At 39.8% G+C, this 18,416-nt stretch overlaps 1 protein-coding gene across 1 annotated transcript in view; it reads right to left on the bottom strand.

Moving 5' to 3' along the window:
- Positions 1-18,416, bottom strand: part of LOC127569354 (slit homolog 3 protein-like) — a 529,163-nt gene that overhangs the window by 81,806 nt on the left and 428,941 nt on the right. Inside the window, exons 17-19 of the mRNA XM_052013912.1 lie at positions 8,867-9,010; positions 1,817-1,960; positions 256-419 (exon numbers count right to left, since the gene is read on the bottom strand). Coding sequence (XP_051869872.1) covers positions 256-419; positions 1,817-1,960; positions 8,867-9,010 — 452 coding nt within the window. The remainder of the gene's footprint in view (positions 1-255; positions 420-1,816; positions 1,961-8,866; positions 9,011-18,416) is intronic.

Below are 18,416 nucleotides of genomic sequence, written 5' to 3'. Positions count from 1 at the left end.
TTGCTCCAGATTCCAGCATCTGCAGCCTCTTATGTCTGCAACTAAATTAAACCCTGTCCCATATTGACATGTGTGCTTTACAATAGATGGGTCAATATTACTCCTCTTTTTGTATGTTCATAGAAACTCAGTAATTGATACATATTCCACCTATTTATTCACGGTTGTAACATTTTACCTTAGATTTGATGATTTTTCACCATTTTTCTCACAAATCCATGATTTTTTTCCAGAATTATATCTGCCTGTCCTTACCATCACAGGTGAAATCCTGAACAGCCACATCCTGAATTGGGATCTCCTTCAGGAAGAATGGTTTCTGACAACGTGGGTTTCCACTGACAATCCTTCTCCTCCTTAGCCACCTTCCCAACCAGGCCAGGTGACAATTACAGTTGAAAGGATTGGCCAGTAGGTTTCTGTGGAAGACAGACGAAATACTAATTAATAAATTCATAGATTCATATACAGCACAGAAACAGGCCTTTGGTCCAGCTTGTCCATGCCAGCCAACATACCAATCTACACTAATCCCATTTGCTTGCATTGAGCCCATGTACCTCTCAACCTTTCCAATCCATGAACCTGTCCTATCCATAGGCCCATTAAGAAAAATTATTACAGATACACATGTCAATCATAATCATTTCATTCTCCCAAGATTTCTTTCATATAAAACTGGAAATTGACCTCCCAAAAATACTTTGATATAACTGAACGTTTTAGTAACTTCTCAATACTGGGCTTTAATCTGTGACTTCTAATATATCTGAGATATTGCTTTGAAAATATGCTATTAACCCCAATGAAAAGCAAATTCCAGGAACATCTCACAGCCCAGTGGATGCTTTGTCTATGTGTCCCTGGGAACAATATTTTCTGCATTTTCTGAGCAGTAAACATTCTTTACAAGTGCGATGACATTTGTTTTTTCTGTGTATGGCATGATGATAGATTTTGTAGCCTGACTGTGACCATTAAGCAAAATGTTAATCCAACCATATTCTTTACAAATACACTGTTCTGACCTCAGGCTTTGGCAGAACTCGATGCATTTTACTTAAAAAGAATACTTCATTTTCTGAATTTAGCCTCACAACTTAAGATCTCTTCTTGGATCATTATCCTGTTGTTGAAATAGGAGTTAGTCAACATGCCATATGCTCATACCCAATTCTACATATTTTCCACTTTACATAAATCACACAATTATATCAAATTCACGGTATGTGAACAAGTATTTGGCCCAAATTATGCTGGCATTTATGTTCCACATAATCTTCCTTACACCATCTTTATCTCCCCTTGTTTATATTATGTTCTTTTTTCTTCATCTTCGTTCACTTACCTGGATGAAACATGCTCTTGCTTCAACTACTCCTTATATCAGGTAGTTCTATATTCCTATCTCTCTTTGGACAAAATGTTTTTTTCCTGAATTTCCTATTGGATATATTATCAACCATCTTACATTCTTAGCACCTAATTCTAGACTCTTTCAAATGGAGAAACATTCTTCATATCTGCCCTATCAAATTAGAAAATATAGAACACAGAAATCTTAATAGTAAGATCTGATTTAAAGTATATTAATCCTGCACTGATGTTCTATAGTTCAAAGTCTAAATTCAGAAACCTTTCCAAATAAATCAGATGGATAACCTGAAAAGGACATGACCTAGTGGAGATGAATGTGGGGTGCTTATGAAGGTCAAACATGAAGCGATGCAAGTGTAATGTTAAAAATGGTCAAGATGGAACAAGTTACCGTCAATGCAAATTTGGAATAAAATGCTGAGATCAAAGCAAATCTTACATGGTAGAGAGAGAATGGAGGGTGTTGAATGCTCCAGGAGTAATGGTGGTGACTTGGTTGTCATAGAGTGACAGCAGACGGACTGAGGTAAGGCCAGTAAAGGTGTCATTATTGACACAGCTGATCCGGTTATTCCGTAGCATCCTGCAACACAAGTTAATGAGGAAGAAAATGGAACACTTTCAGCCAGCAATAACCAGAAGAGCATTGTTTCCAACTTAAACATTTTACAGTAAAATATTAATGAATAATTCTACCCCACAGAACTGTTGAGGATATTGCATCATCAATTAAGCTTTTACCAAACACACTGACAATAACATTGATGCCTTTCCAAGTGCAGCTATAAAACGTGTCCAAGTCACACACCATCATGATTTGGAAATATGTCGCTGGCTCTTCATGTTTGCTGAATCTAAATCCCAAAACACACTTCCCAACCAATATTTTTGTTCCAGTTTCATTCCTGCTCCCATGAGAAAGCAATGAACAAAAGCTGAGGCTCTTTGAAAGGGAACAGTCTCCTCCTGAATGAGTGCTGTACTTCTCGGAGGGAATAACTTTGCAGTGGCATTGGTAAAAAAGCAAAGCAACCTCTGCACTCTCCAGGAAATGGGGAGTGTATGAGTACATGATTTCTAGTTGTTAAGGAATTTGGTGGATCTGGGTTCATCCAAGAAAGTGGTGTAAGATTAGCCATGATATATTGAATGGCGGAGCAGGCATGAGGGGCTGAATGGCTTATTTCTGCTACTTTTCTTATGTCCTAATGTTTAATGGGGAAAGTAGGCCAGGAAGAAAATACCTTTCATAGCATACAAAAAAAGAAAATCTCTCTTGTAGCTGTCTCATTAATGCCACCACACCCTCTGTCAAAAACATAGCAGAAGCTTTAATTCAATCAAGCAAGTTATAACACTGAATCAGACACTTTGAATGACAACTCTGTGACCTCACTTAACATAATCTTATCCAACAACTGGTATTGTTGGTTATAGTTTGGTCTCATGTCTTCAATGAGTCTGAATAACTCCATCCTATTAAAGCGTTTTCTTTCACTTGTTTTAGAACAATATTTCTTTGAGCCTTCTCAGCTCTCTCCATTGCTGTAAGGGAATAATCATAATCTACTATTTTCAATATACAGATCATGTTTACACTTCCTACATTTGCATTTCCATTTGGTGAACTTGACAATGCATCTGCAACCACCTTTTGTTTCAAACTTCTATATCTGGTCTTGTAATCACATTGAGATAAGAGCTTAACCTCAAAGGCTCACCTTTGCATTCTACATGCAGCCTTTATTGGTATGGTTGCTTTAAAGAATTGCTAACAAAAGTTTGTGGGCAGTATCGAAAGTCAAAACTCTGCCCAACAGGAACTAGTGGAACTTATTCATTCCAAAGATAATTCCTAAGGTCTCTGTCTCAATTTGAACTTACTCTCGCTCCTTGTCAAGGTGGCTGATACAAGCACAACTGGATTTCCTTGGCCATTCTCCTTTGCATAACTGAATCCAGCTTCTGCTCCATAATTTGAAGCATTGTGCGTAAGTTTCAATGTACGTGTTGCATCTTTGTACATAAAAGTTCACCTCCCAAATTCTTCTTGCGTGTCATCTGCCTTTGGTTATTCATTGACCCAATTCTACTTATTGTCTCTCTTCAGCCGCTGCTGTAACGATGTCAACACGGTTGCATGATCTGGCAAAAATCCAGCATCAGCCTGTACCATGCTGTTAATAACCACGATGATAAGGAATAAACTAGATCTGCAAGGTTTTCAGGCCTTTTTGCCTTCACAATTGCTTCCACTTTTTCTTTGATTGATTGCAACCCATTTGCATTGATTCTGAGTCCACGAAAAGTTATTTTGTTTTATGTGTTATTTATGTTGAATATACATTGCTTCTTTTGAGTTTTACATTGTGTTCATGCAATCTCCTAAGCAATTTTCTAATACTCAGAGATTTTCTTCTTTCAGTACTTGTGGTTATTATTATGTACTTTTAATTGAATAGACAATGATAGTATCTTGTGTATCTTGTAGTATCTTGTGCATTGAATGTACAGGATTTTCAGTACCAATTCAATTTCACACCGTAAGGTAGCTTTGTGTGGATATACAGATTTTTAAGTATATTGTCACATCGTGCTGATTTTCTTCATCCACGTTCAGCTAGGCTTATGTATGTGATGTCTAGTTTGGTAAGAACCTTAGTTCTTGCACTCTGCATAGAGAGGTTGTGAAGCAGGCAATGGGTATTCATCATTAACTGTCCGATTCAGTGTCACCTTGTAATCACCAGATATTCAAATAGTTTTGTCCACTTTAGATGCTACTGCAAAAGGTGTTGCCCAGTTCTGTGTTCATCTTCACAGGAACACCATTGAATCCTAATATATCTAACCCTTCCTCCAGCTGGTTCTTCGACATATAAAGGACAGACCAAGACTTAGAGTGGATTGGTTTTACACCTTCCTTAATGTGGATATATTTGTTTTTTCACTGCACTAAAATGGACTTTTTTTGTTCTAATTGTGTTCTTTCTTGTAAAAAAAATGTGTATAATTTATGCTTAATTTATGTTTTTCTTGTGAATGCTGCTTATATGATGCTATGTGTGTGTGATGCTGCTGAAAGTAAGTTTTTCATTGCACCATGTACCTGCGCACATGACAATAAGCTCGACTTTGACGTGGGCAGTATAATATAACTTGTTATGTAAATATAGGTTTCCTGGAATACTCCTACATACTTTTCCAATAGTATGTCTAAGCATGGTTTTGAAACATCCATCTTGAATATCTCTTTCCAATGTAGTTTCAATTTCCTGAACCAATATTTGCCTATCGGTTAGTGTAATTAGCCACAAACATTGGTAATTCTATTGGCTGACCATTCTGACTCCGAACATTTTATCTGACCTAAAAGTCTTTACATTGCTTGAAGACATTGTCAAGTTCACTGTACTTTTCACTGAATTGATTTAGATTTATGTCCTTTCCATAATTGAGCAACATTTCAATGTTAAACCATCCATTTAAGCACACTTCTGTCTAGTTCTACTTTCTGCCTTTGCTGCTGCTGATGTAAACATTGGATAAAATTGAACAGACAATTCCAATTCTCCATCATTCACAATGAGCTTCAATACAGTGTAGACTTCTCCCCCATCTCTTTCTGCTGTGAAACTTTCCCTTCTGTGAAGAAATCACAATGCTGGAGTTGCTTTGATTATCTATCTTGGCTCTAGACTTCCCCGCTGAGGGTACGTTCCCTTTTATCTGATAGTTAATGCTTTTTGCCATGCTGTATTGGCATTAATGTAGTGGATGGGTTCTGTTGCACCCATAGCAGCCACTCACACCAATTTCACCCACATGCTTCAGATTCTGTTGTTAATCTTCACTTTCCTGCTCCATAATTATGAAATTTCATTGTAATTGTACCTTGAATTGGACAAAATCATTTTGCATTCCTTGATGTTGTCCATACAGACAATTTTGCAGACAAGATCAAATGCGAGATTCTGTGTATTTAATGACTTCAATTGAATTTGCTCGTCAATTAGACCACAACAAACTTTTCATGCATGCATAGTTTAAGGTTGCAATGCTGAGATAGGTCTTTCCACAAAACAACAGACTCAGAGTCTTGCCTGATTTCGGATTCCTAGTTCCAAATTTGTAGTTGTTCATAATTTCTAAATGTTCAGGATTGAACTTATCCTGTAATTTTTGTTTTACTTCACTAAACTAGACAGAATGTTTATCTGTGGTATTAAAAATGTTGCTAATGTATTCATTGTTACAGATCTGATTTCAGCTGGAAAAATAACTTCATCGTGCTCCAGTTTAACATTGCTGATGTTGTCCCCGCCAAGACAGGTGGTGTTAAACAAGAATCCCCAAAGCTTCCCTCTTTACAGTGCATGTTCAGTTCACTAACCAGAATTTCTGAATTATGGAACCAATTACACTGTCTTTCTAGCATGGCTCCCATGCTGCCAAACTCTTCAGGAGTTTCCTTATCCTGAGTGCACACCTACTTGAAGTTACTCTACTGGCTGCTCTTCCTCTGTAAGGGTGGTGTCAGTCCTCCCCTAAAGTGCTCCATGTACAGCTGGACAAATGTATGCGACAAGTCTAGTTTGGTGAGAACATTGGCTCTTGCCAACTCCTCATATAGAGGCCCCTAAAGAAACCCCTACAACGCTCTGGCTGGTATTCTCTCCTGCACCCACTCTTGCTAGTACTCATTCAAGTTTGGGCACTGTTATGCTCAACAATGCTGGTGACGCCCTAAACACTCATTCTACTCACAAACACAACCAGTTCACAGGTTATTCTTCCTTGACACAAAGTCTCTGTCTTTTCTTGCTTGCAAGGTCCATTCTTTACATTCTCATTGCCAATTTATAATGTATATGCATGAGCACATGTAACTGAAGTGGTGCAGGTCATATCGAAAGACGTGAAATGCTGCTGGAACATTGCATGCTGGTTATTCAACTCTAACAACACCATGTATATTCACATATGGTGTGCGTTTATATACACTGCAGAAAGTGAGGAAAAGAGAGAAAAGAGAAAAAGGGAGAAACAAGCACAGATGACACAACAGTAAGAGTGAGAGACACACAGAGGAAGAGAGAAAGACAGTGGAAGAGAGAAAGAGAACAGGTCCGAGAAAGAAGAGTCATAGAGCACAGAAATGGGCCTATCAGCCCACCATGACCATGCCAACCTTTTTCCCATTTACACAAATCCCATTTGTCCGCATTAGGACTGTATCCTTCTTTGCCTTGCCAATTTCGGTGTCTGTCTAAATGCATCATAAATGTGGTAATTGCATCTGATTCCACCACCTCCTCTGGCAGCAGGTTCTGGAGAATTACCACTCTCTGTGTAAAAAAACTTACCACTCTGATCATCTTTAAAACTCCTTCATCTCACCTCAAACCTCTGTCCTCTTATTCTTGATATCCCCGCCATGGGATTAAGGTTTTGATGCTATTAATGCCTCTCATAATCTTATATACTTATATCAGGTCACCCCTCAGCCTCCATCACTCCATGGAAAATAAGCGCAGCCAATTAGTCTTTCCCCATAACTAAAGTTCTACAATCCAGGTAACATCCTGGGGAATTTCCTCTGCACTCTCTCCAGCACAATAACATCCTTCCTATAGTGTGGCAACCAGAACTACACATAATACTACAAATGTGGTCTAACCAATGTTTTATAAGGTTGCAATATAACATCCAACTCTTATATTCTATTCCCTGGCCTATGAAGGCAAGTGTACCATATGCCTTTTTCACCATCTTATTGACATTTGTTGCCACTTTCAGGGAACTCTAGATTTGGATTCTTGGGTCTCTCTGTTCATCAACATTCCTGGGAGTCATACCACTTACTATATATGTCATATCCCTATTTGACTTCCCAAAATGCATCACCTTGCACTTGTTGGGATAAAATTCCACCTGCAAGTGCTCTGCCAAACTTTCCATCTGATCTATATCCTACTATAGCCTAAGACAACCTTCCTCACTATCCACAACACCACCAATTTTCCTGTCATCCGCGAACCTACTAATCATACCTCCTGCATTCACATCCAAGTCGCTAATATATCACAAACAGCAAGTGTCCCAGCATCGATCCCTGTGGTACACCACTGGTCACAGATTTCCAATCGGAAAAGTATCCTTCCACCACCACCCTCTGTGTCAGGATACCGGAGATATGGAAAGGGAGAGAAGAAAGCAGAAGAGCAACAGTAAAACATCTAGGGCAGTCAGGATAGATCCTGGTGAAGTGTCGTTGACATTAGCACAGTTAGGGTGGAATCAACTGAAGCAGCAAAGAAGTATTGAGGAAACATCATTGAAGCATTTACGCTCAAGTTTCTGCCTTCCCAAATGCTGGTTCAAAATTAGTTTAGAAAAGTCAGGCCATGTCCACAAAACTGGATACGTGACTGTACTGAAAATGCTAATATTTTACTATTCATGCTGGTTCATGGAAGGTTCTTTGAATGATACGCATTTTCTTATAGTCACGGTATTAGCAGGTTATGTCTAACATATCAAAAAGTTCAATGAATCAAGAGTTCAACTAAAGTACGTAAATAAAATTAACAAATGGTTTAAAAAAATTATATTAAGTTATACATAGACCAAAGACTGGTAAACACCAGTTATAATAAACAGATTTTCAGCTGTATTAATAAAAATATCCACCAATCACCATTCATATATACAGTTGATTGGAAGGAATATGACCATTCACTTAAATTGCCCAAATGCACTGCTTCATTCAAGATTTTAGATTTGTGATTAAGCTTATTATTTAACTTGGGACCTAATCAATGATTAATTAGTGCAACTTTGACTGCAGTTTGAGGGCAATTTTCCACACAGAGCAGAATCAGAATTCTTCATATTTCGCTACTCTCACTTAGCAACTTACAAAATAAAGTCTCATTAAAACATACAAAATTCTGACAAAGCCAGACAGACTGGATGCAGGGAGGATGTTTCCTCTGACTGGGAGGTCCAGAACCAGGGCTCACTGTCTCAGGAGACATTAAGGACTGAGGTGAGGAGAGGTTTCTTCACTCAGTGGTGAATCTGTGGAATTCTCTGCCACAGGAGGCAGTGGAGGCCACATTGCTGAACATATTTAAAGAGGTAGACAGATTTTTGGATTCAACAGGTATCAAGAAATATGGTATTGAGATGGAGCATCAGCTATGATAGTACTCAATTCTGGAGCAGACTTGAAGGGCTGAATGGCCGATTCTTATATTCTATGTTTCTTTTTTTTCTATGTAATGCCAAATGACATCCATTGTCAATTTCAGTTAATCAGCTCAGGAAAATCAAAAGTTAGCTTTCAGAAGAACAACTTAAATTCAGAAAACAGATTTAACAGAAAATATTTGGCTTTTGATAAATGAAATCGTCTTACACCGACAGATGTGGTGATACCACGCTCTCTCCAGACATTTATGGGTTATCAGTGCTGTGTACTTACAGTGTCTTGAGCCCAGAGAGACCAGAAAACATTCGGCTGTGGACCATTTCCAGCTCATTTCCAGTCAGCAACAATTCCAATACCCCTGATGCCCCTTCAAATGCTCCCTCTCGAATATCTCGGATCTTATTGTTACTCAGGTTTCTAATGAGAGATGGTGAGAAAATTAATTCCAAGAAAAGCTAACAATGCACAAGTATATGTAGATAGCATTCTTTCCTCTATACAAAAACATTTTTTGATAAGATCATTCAACATGAATTGATTTTATAATTAGCCTTACAGTAAATTGAAAAATCAAGGAATTTAATGAAAGCAGCATTTAACAATGAGTTGATGAAAAATGAACAAATCTATAAACCATTCCTGAATTGTTAAAATACATTTTTAATTAAACTATAGGCCACATTGAATTATAATTTTAATCAGTTTATTAATGAGATGGGTGATACTGTGATCTAACAGTGTCAGGGTACTCTGTTCTTTTAGGCCTACAGTCTCGTTTCCAATCCATTTCAATCTAATCCCTACAGATGGAATGAAGTCTTCACTCATGCTCAGTTATTAAGAGTCCACTTTGGGCAGCCTCCCAGAGGAAGTTAATCCACAACACAAATCTCCTCATAATTCAGCACTAATTGGGCAATCCACCTCGAAACATTTGTGAGGATGGATGGCGGAGGAAGTGGATACGTCACATTGGTGCAAGTAAGGAGTATTTTTCCAGCATGTTACTGGGGCAATATAAAAGGAGCTGTGAACTCTGCCTAACCCCTGGTATGTTGGAACGGCCTCTGCTCAGTATAGGCAAGATTACTCCAAATGTCACCCCTGGGACTCCTCTCTTTCTTTCTCTCTCTCTCTTTGAGACACACGTACACACCCACATACACGGATATGTGCAAACACTTTTGTAAGCACATGTGGAAATGTTTGCATAGACACAGGCAACTATACCTTCAGCCACACGTGGATATAATGATACTGGGACATAGTGATATATAGACAATAGCACATGGGGACATAAGCACATAGGATGTACACAGAGTGCATGGATGCACATACAGACATGCATACATGCACTGATTCTGCATTCAATAGGTTAATAGAGAAAGTATGAATGCCAAAGCTGTGTAGTAAATATATTATTGAGAGAGGCAAGAGGAAATGTGTTGGTACATGCTCAGCAGGCACACACATAATGTTTAACTTTTATTGCATTAGGTAATTTATCAACAGATCAAATGAGTTAAGATTGGATTAGAGAGAAGACATTGAAACAAGATGCTTGCTATTATAGAGCCAGGAACTTGCAGGCTTTCCAAATTGAATTGCAGTAATCAGAAAATCCATTTACAATCTACAAAACAAGGTTGCTCCATTTCCTTCCATCTCAACTCTGTGCTGTTCTGATGCTCAAATGTTACCATGAACACTTTAATACCATGAGGTATTAACAATCTATGGTGTCTTAGCATCACAGTGGAGTGTGAAGTTCTAATGGGCAGAGAGGTATCTCATCTCAATGCCCAGTCTAAATAACATGACTGCAGAAAGCATCACAGTCAAGTCTGATTCTGTATACCTCCTGGCGTCTTCACATGAGCGCCTTTGCAATGTGCACTGGACAGAGATAAGGAATGGCAGAGAGAAGAGTGCAAGAGGCCTGAGACCACTGTAGTATAATCAGTTGGCTCGGCACACGCAAGGGATCAAATTTGAGAGCTTTGGATCTAAATGGCTATGCTGGGCCATTGGGATTTGTCATGTTGGAAGGAGCTTATGGAACTGATGTAATATGGAGAGGAAATGATTTGTCTTAACATAGTTTGATTCATTAGTGTGATATATATCTCCACGTAATTTCTGTAAAATCCAATCTGTAAGAATTGTGTGAAATCATTGAAAATTGGTATGGAAAAAAAAAGGCACAACACTTATATTGCAACTGATGCATATAGAAAGACTTGATCCATAAAAAATTTGTATATACCAGGGACAATTTTTAAGCCCCTCTCTCCCAGCAGAAATTAAGGAGCATGGTAGTAGAAATTAGGTGGTTCCACTTTCAACTCAACATTTGTCCTGCATCAGGTTTAAACTGACAAGTGAGGTGCCTGACTACCTCATATAAGAGCTTCTTGTGCTAATTGTGGTCCAGTAATGGCAGTTTAATGCTCTAACAAGTGAGGAGCCTGTTGCAGGCACACTGGTCAGTGTAAGAAACAATAGGTGACACTGTAAAATTAATGTCAACCATCTCAGCCACACACAGAGCCTTTGGGTTTATCCTTTCCTGCCTCTCTCCACATCTACCTGTGGTGATGAGTGCTCTCATTTAGTAAATGATTACAAGTGGGTTTCTTAATGACCCAATAAGATATAGCCCTCACCACATATAATGAACACACTGGTGTTAACAGAAGAATATGTACCAGTGGGTGACCATTCATTTGTGTGAAGTCGTGACCTTCTGTGAAACTGAGCATGAGGATAGAGTAGCAGCAAAACAAGAAAGGAAGTTGAGGGAAGGGGCGAACAAAACAAGTCCCAGAAGACATGATCCTGCATTCATTGCAACAGGAAAATCTGTGAAATGGATTAAGCAACAAAATCTGCCCCAGAAAACTGTTGCCCAAAGATGCTATACGAGCAGCAAAATAAATTAAGAGACTTCATAGAGCTGCACAAGGTTACAACTGGATTAAACAATTGAAGCAGAAGGAAACTGGTCCCATTCGCATATACGTCAAGGAACAAGGACATGTACTTAAAGTTTTGGACAAAAGATACACAAGAGGGATGAAAAGAAAATCATTTTTATGCAGGCAGTAGCTACGATTAGGAATTCACTGCCTGCAGCATGGTAGAGATAGAGTCAATGAGGGTTTTGAAAAGGGAATTAGATAGGCACTTGTGGAAAACAAGAAGTTGCAAGGTTTTGAAGCAAGAAGGGAGAATAGGACCTACTCTCCCACGAGACTTGATGGGCTGAATGGCCCCCTTCTGTGCTGTAATGTGTGACTCTGGGTGATAGTTTTAGCCGCCTCCTATGGTAAGAACCAATAGTCAGTGTAGTTGTCTGACCTAGGCAACAGCCCATGATCAGACTGGAAGAATGAACTGCCTATACAGACAGCAAGTGCTGCTTGCGGCATTAAAACCTGGCTCCACAAACACTGAAAACTGCAGTGTTGTGAATGAACAGTCAAATCTGAAGTTTGGCTCTGATTCGATTTGGACTTTGAGGCCTTTTTCCTCCTCCCTCCAAAGAAATCTAATAAGGTCCCTTGATGGCTGCTTTTATAAGGCCTGTTTAATTTCTCCAGGTGCAGGTTCTAAAGTTAGATAGAAATGAGAAATTCCTGTTTCTTCGTCTGAAGGACTAAACCAAACTTTTCAAACTGCACCTGGGAAAATTAAATAGGCAACTGAGTGATTAAGCCTTGGAGTGACAGGGTAAGTCTTTCCTCTTTTTCCAGTGAGGTTATAGCTTATACTGTTCATGTTTCATTGGTGTTCAGACATAATGAAAGGCAATACAGAAAAGGCAGAGGGGCAAAAGAAGCTACAAAGATGACAGGAGAAGGTGAGGTTAACCAAGGACAAATGGTAGACCAGGATAGTAGAGCCAAGATAAGATCAGCGTGAGCTGTTAAAGATCTAAGAAAAAACAAACTGGGGGTTGCTGTATGGCTACAGCAATGTGACAGACACAGACACACAAGAGACAACAGATGCTGGAATCTGGAGCACCAAAAAAGATGCTGGAGGAACTCTGCAGGTCAGATAGCATCTGTGGAGGGAAATGGACAGTTGGCATTTATTTCCCTTCACAGATGCTGCCTGACCCGCTAAGTTCTTCCAGAATCTCCTTTATTGTTACAGGCATAATATTACAAGCTCAATTATAATCTGCACAAAGTGATTGAAGGAATATGATGTGGGCCACTTCATTCATGTCCAGCTCCATGTGTGAAAGTGGTCTCACAGCCTCGAGCATCTGAAACAAGAGGAAAATCACTTCACTTTTGTCAAATGTGAAAAAGGGAGAGGATATATAAATATCGCAAAGTATATAAATTAACACATTTACTTGGCATTGTCATGTGGTGATCCATTATTTGTAGAAAGCCACGTTCTGCCCTTGGTATGCCCTGATGATTAATTTCCTGAGTTCTTTAATTCCTGGCTCTCTCCTATGTATCTAACATTCATCAATGTCATTCTTTTACTATTCACTCAGAGAAAAGCATCATGTGAATCATCCCTGATGTTATTTTTTTCTCTTGCTGCTGCCAGATCCAAAGATATTCTAATTTCCTCAGAGTGTTGGCAAGCATTTTAAAGTAAACAACAAATTGAAACAGGTGGAGCATGTGGCATTGATGCTGTCAGGTTGTTCGTACCTGCTCTGGGTGTTAAAGGCCCATTGATCAGCAGGTGCCTTCTGACCAAAATAGGTTAAATGATACTTTCATTTTTTTTTCATATTTCCTTACAAAATAAAATTTCACCCACTGAGTCTAAGCCAGTTCTCAAGGAAATCCCATCAGTCCCATTCCCCCACTTATTTCTGTGTAATGTATGCTCTCTCACATGCCCACCACTTCCTGATTCTTCTGCCACATACCTAGGGACAATTTCCAGTGGCCAATTAATCCACCAGCACATCCTTGGGATGTGGGAGGAAACTGGAGCATGGCAGGTGGGGTGAAATGCATCACAGAGGGAACATGAAAACACCATGCAGATGTCAACAGAGGGCAGGACCACGCTGCTTGGAAATTTGTTCCTCCCAATAGGAGAGATGTCCTGTTGTTCCTCCCAACAGGAGAGATCTTTGTCACGCATGCAGTATTGGCAGGGAACAACTCATATTGGTGATGCGTTTATTAACTAGAGGGTGGACTATGCCCACGTAGATGATCTCCTGCGTGACTGCTTTGAGACAGTGGACTGGTCCATGTTCAAAGACTCAGCTGCCAGCCTTGATGAGTATGCCACCACCATCACAGACTTTATCAGCAAGTGTGTGGAGGACTGTGTACCAAAGACAACAATACGAGTGTTCCCAAACAGGAAACCATGGATGAACCAGGAGATCCACTCCCTACTGAAGGCGAGGACTGCTGCATGCAAATCTGGTGATCCTGATCTGTGCAAGAAATCGAGGTATGACCTTCGGAAAGCTATCAGGGATGCCAAGAGGCAATGCCAACTCAAAAGAGAGTCCCTGACAGCCATCAGTTATGGCAGGGCTTACATGCCATAACAGGCTACAAGACGAAGTTGGGCTGCATAGTTAACAACAGCGCATCCCTTCCTGATGAACTTAACGCATTCTATGTGCCTTGTGAACAGAAGGGAAGTGGATTGTCACCATCCACCCTGACAGCTTCCAATGCATCTGTACCTGTGATCACAGTGGAGGACGTAAGATCAGTCTTCTGGAGAGTGAACACAAGGAAAGCACTTGGCCCAGATGGTGTCCCTGGCCGTGTGCTCAGATCTTGTGCTGATCAGTTGGCAGAAGTATTTGTGGACATATTTAACCTATCCATGCTTCAATCTCAGGTTTCCACCTGCTTTAAGAAGACCACTATCATCCTGGCACCGAAGAAAAGCAAGGTAACATGCCTCAGTGACTACCAACCAGTGGCTCTGACATCCACCATCATGAATTGCTTTGAGAGGATGGTCATGGCACGCATCAACTCCAGCCTCTCAGGCAACTTGGACCCACTGCAACTCGCCTATCACTGAAACAGGTCTACAGCAGATGCCATCTCCCTGGCCCTACACTCAGCCCTGGAGCATCTGGACAGTAAAGACACCTACATTGGACTATTGTTTATTGACTACAGCTCGGCCTTCAATACAATAATCCCAAGCAAACTTGTCACCAAACTCCAAGACCTAGGACTCAACACCTCCCTCTGTAACTGGATCCTTGACTTTCTAACAAACAGATCGCAATCAGTGAGGATAGGCAGCAATACCTCCGGCACGATTATTCTCAACACTGGTGCCCCACAAGGCTGCGTCCTCAGCCCTCTACTCTACTCCCCATACACTCATGACTTTGTGGCCAGATTCTGCTCTAACTCCACCTACAAGTTTGCAGCTGATACCACTGTTGTAGGCCGTATCTCAAACAGTGATGAGTCAGAGTACAGGAAGGAGATAGAGAGCTTAGTGGAATGCTGTCATGACAACAACCTTTCCCTCAAAGTCAACAAAACAAAAGAGCTGGTCATTGACTTCAGGAAAGGGGGCGGTGTACATGCACCTGTCTACATCAATGGTACTGAGGTCGAGAGGGTTGAGAGCTTCAAGTTCCTGCGAGTGAACATCACCAACAGCCTGTCCTGGTCAAATCACGTGGATGCCATGGCCAAGAAAGCTCACCAGCGCTTCTACTTCCTCAGGAGGCTAAAGAAATTTGGTTTGTCCCCTTTGACTCTCACCAACTTTTACCGATGCACCATAGGAAAGCATACTATCTGGATGTATCACGGCTTGATACAGCAACTGCTCTGCCCAGGACTTCAAGAAACTGCAGAGAGTTGTGGACACAGCCCGGCGCATCACGGACACCAGCCTCCCCTCCTTGGACTCTCTCTTTACCTCTCATTGTCTTGAAGCAATCAGCATAATTAAAGATGCCACCCACCCGGGACATTCTCTTTTCTCTCCTCTTCCATCAGGTAGAAGATACAGGAGCCTGAGGGAACATACCACCAGACCTAAGGACAGCTTCTACCCCACTGTGATAAGACTATTGAACGGTTCCCTTATACAATGAGATGGACAATGACCTCATGACCTACTTTGTTGTGACCTTGCACCTTATTGCACTGCACTTTCTCTGTAGCTGTGACACTTTACTCTGTACTGTTATTGTTTTTACCTGTACTACATCAATGGACTCTGTACTAACTCAATGTAACTGCACTGTGTAATGAATTAACCTGTATGATCGGTATGCAAGACAAGTTTTTCACTGTACCTCGGTACAAGTGACAATAATAAACCAATACCAATATCAATTTAATGTCTACACCATCAGTGTGTGAGCCTCCCCAGTGTCTATACAATCAGGTAAATTAGCCCACTTTGGTTAGGCTCTTGAGATGTGTACATTGTTAACACCCATTTGATTAGCAAACTCTTTGTTTCCTTCCACATGCATCCTGGCAGAGGTCTATTCCTGCTGAGGTTTATTTCCAAATTGCACTATTACCAGCAACCCAGTTCATGATTCCTCATATTCAAGCTAAAGATTTTGGGGAAATGATTCAACCAGACCCATGTCTCACAGTGTCCACATGTGTACGTTTTCCAGCAAGCTTCACTGGATAGCTATGAAAAGCAATGCTGGGAGTTAAGCTTGAATATCTGACCTCTGTGGCTATGTGATATAATGGATAGTATCATATCTCAGTCAACCAGTAGTATAATGGGACCAGTAATATCTATTTCAGATTTTTTTCACATTTTACACATCAAACAATCCCAGATTCTGACTTGAGAGAAATGGGGAGGGTGAACTCTGTAATCAAGAAGTTTTCCCTTGTACTACCTCGGTGTACTGATGTGATCTGTATGGATGGTGTGCAAAACACTGTACCTCTGTACATGTGAGCCAATTTACCAATTTGTAAAGCTTACTTGTTTTCAGCAATATCAATGCGAGTCAATGGAAAACACAACATGAAAACAACAGTGGCAGAACTCATGTTTCTGCTCTACCCGATGACAGATAGACCAACCTCATTGTCACCACTTTCCAATTAGTTCCCTCTTCACTCACTCTCTTAACCACCACTGCCTTCATGCAGTGATAGAATTTACATTGAGAGTAGGAGAGAGATATCCATTCAATGTCCTATTACACTGTTTTTTTGGATACACAGCCAGATATTTAGTTTATTCAGGGATTTCTGGAAATGCTCTTTATTAGGATGCAGTGGTATTTGGTATCATTTTCAGCAATGCCCTGGAAATAAAGTGAGAGAATCCTGACAGGATCTCTATTTTTTTTGGCATGTTGACTCAGCAAAGTCTTGAAGAAGATGGTGGTAGCCCTGTAGCTGCTAACTTTGAAGTGAGGCAGTCAACAAGGGCAGTGTTGCTGTTCATCAACATCCATTTTTGGATTCATTTTCTGAAGAGCAACAACTGTTGCCCCTCTCAGGTTCATAAAGCCTTTGGAGTTCTGACAACAACTCTGTGCCTGAGTTACATTGAGCACATGCCAAAGACCTAAACCAAGATATATAGATAAATTAATATCACATAAGGCAGAACATACTTAGGAGTCCTCCATTTGATCAGTGTCGAACTGCACTGAGAACTTGGCAAGGGCTTTGACTTTCCTGTGTCATTGTTAGGGATTTTTAGCTCAGGAAGAATCATTGACAATTTATATTAATGAGTTAATATTTATGCCATTTTGCAAGCTCCAATTAAATAAGATTCTGTATCACTCTATGTAGTACAGAACAATCAGTTGGTTCACTGACATTGAGATCAGATTGTGTCTTAAAGGAAGTTGGTGCCTTGATTCAATCAGCATTCTTTCTTTGAGGTTAATCTAATCAGTCTCTTTTCTTGAGAAGATTTACATATTGGATATGATTTGCAAAGTATTCAGGCCCAGATGGCCTTGATATTCATTACATTTCTAACATCTGTTTAATATAGTTAATTACTTTCCCATGTATTGATAAGTTTGTTTGTCATCCTCTATATCAAACAAGTTAACAGAACTGCCAGCTTTGACATTTAAGGGATCAAGAACAGCAAGTATGAAGCATCATAGGAATTTTTCAATCATGGTTTGATCTGAGAATCAAGGCCTGCCTGATGAAAAGAGTATGAAGGTAAAGCTGTGAGAATTTTTTTTATTGAAAATTAATCTTGAATTTAGTTGGATGCCAGTGTGTCAAACTATAATTGATGCATTACTAACTTGCTCATATTTTCTTTATACACTTAAAGTATTTGCCAATTGACAAGGTTCTTGTCTATTTATTTGCAATTATTGCAAACATGCAGTAAACTGGGCAATGTCACTAATGGGTAAAAATGACGGAAGATCAATGAAGCTATTTCAACAAAAGAATTGAATGTGATAGAATACCAGTCTAAATCCATAAATACAAGAGTTCTCCTTGTCAAAGAAAAAAAACCATAACAACCAAACAGGCAAAGAATCACATAAGATTAAGAGAAAAATGCAAAGTAGCTTACACCCCAGGATCTGGGAGAGATAAGAGGTACAACAAAAGATGGCCAAGTGATAGTAAGAGCAATAACAAGAAACTTGCAAAAATATGAAAACTAGTACAAAACTATAAAAGGAATGAAAAGATGGTCAGGAGCAATATGGGACACTTAAACTGATAATGGTGGTGTTGAACATAAAAGTAAGGAAATGATGAGTATTTGCAATTAATACTTTGCACCGATATTTATGAAAGGAGCAGAAGATATCATGCTATCAACCACACAGAAATGGATATTGAACCACTTAATTTCACAT

Source organism: Pristis pectinata, chromosome 4 (assembly GCF_009764475.1).
Source record: "Pristis pectinata isolate sPriPec2 chromosome 4, sPriPec2.1.pri, whole genome shotgun sequence".
In the NCBI taxonomy this organism is placed as follows: domain Eukaryota; kingdom Metazoa; phylum Chordata; class Chondrichthyes; order Rhinopristiformes; family Pristidae; genus Pristis; species Pristis pectinata.
Note: the sequence above shows the minus strand (reverse complement) of the source record. Positions and strands in the feature narration are given on the sequence as shown.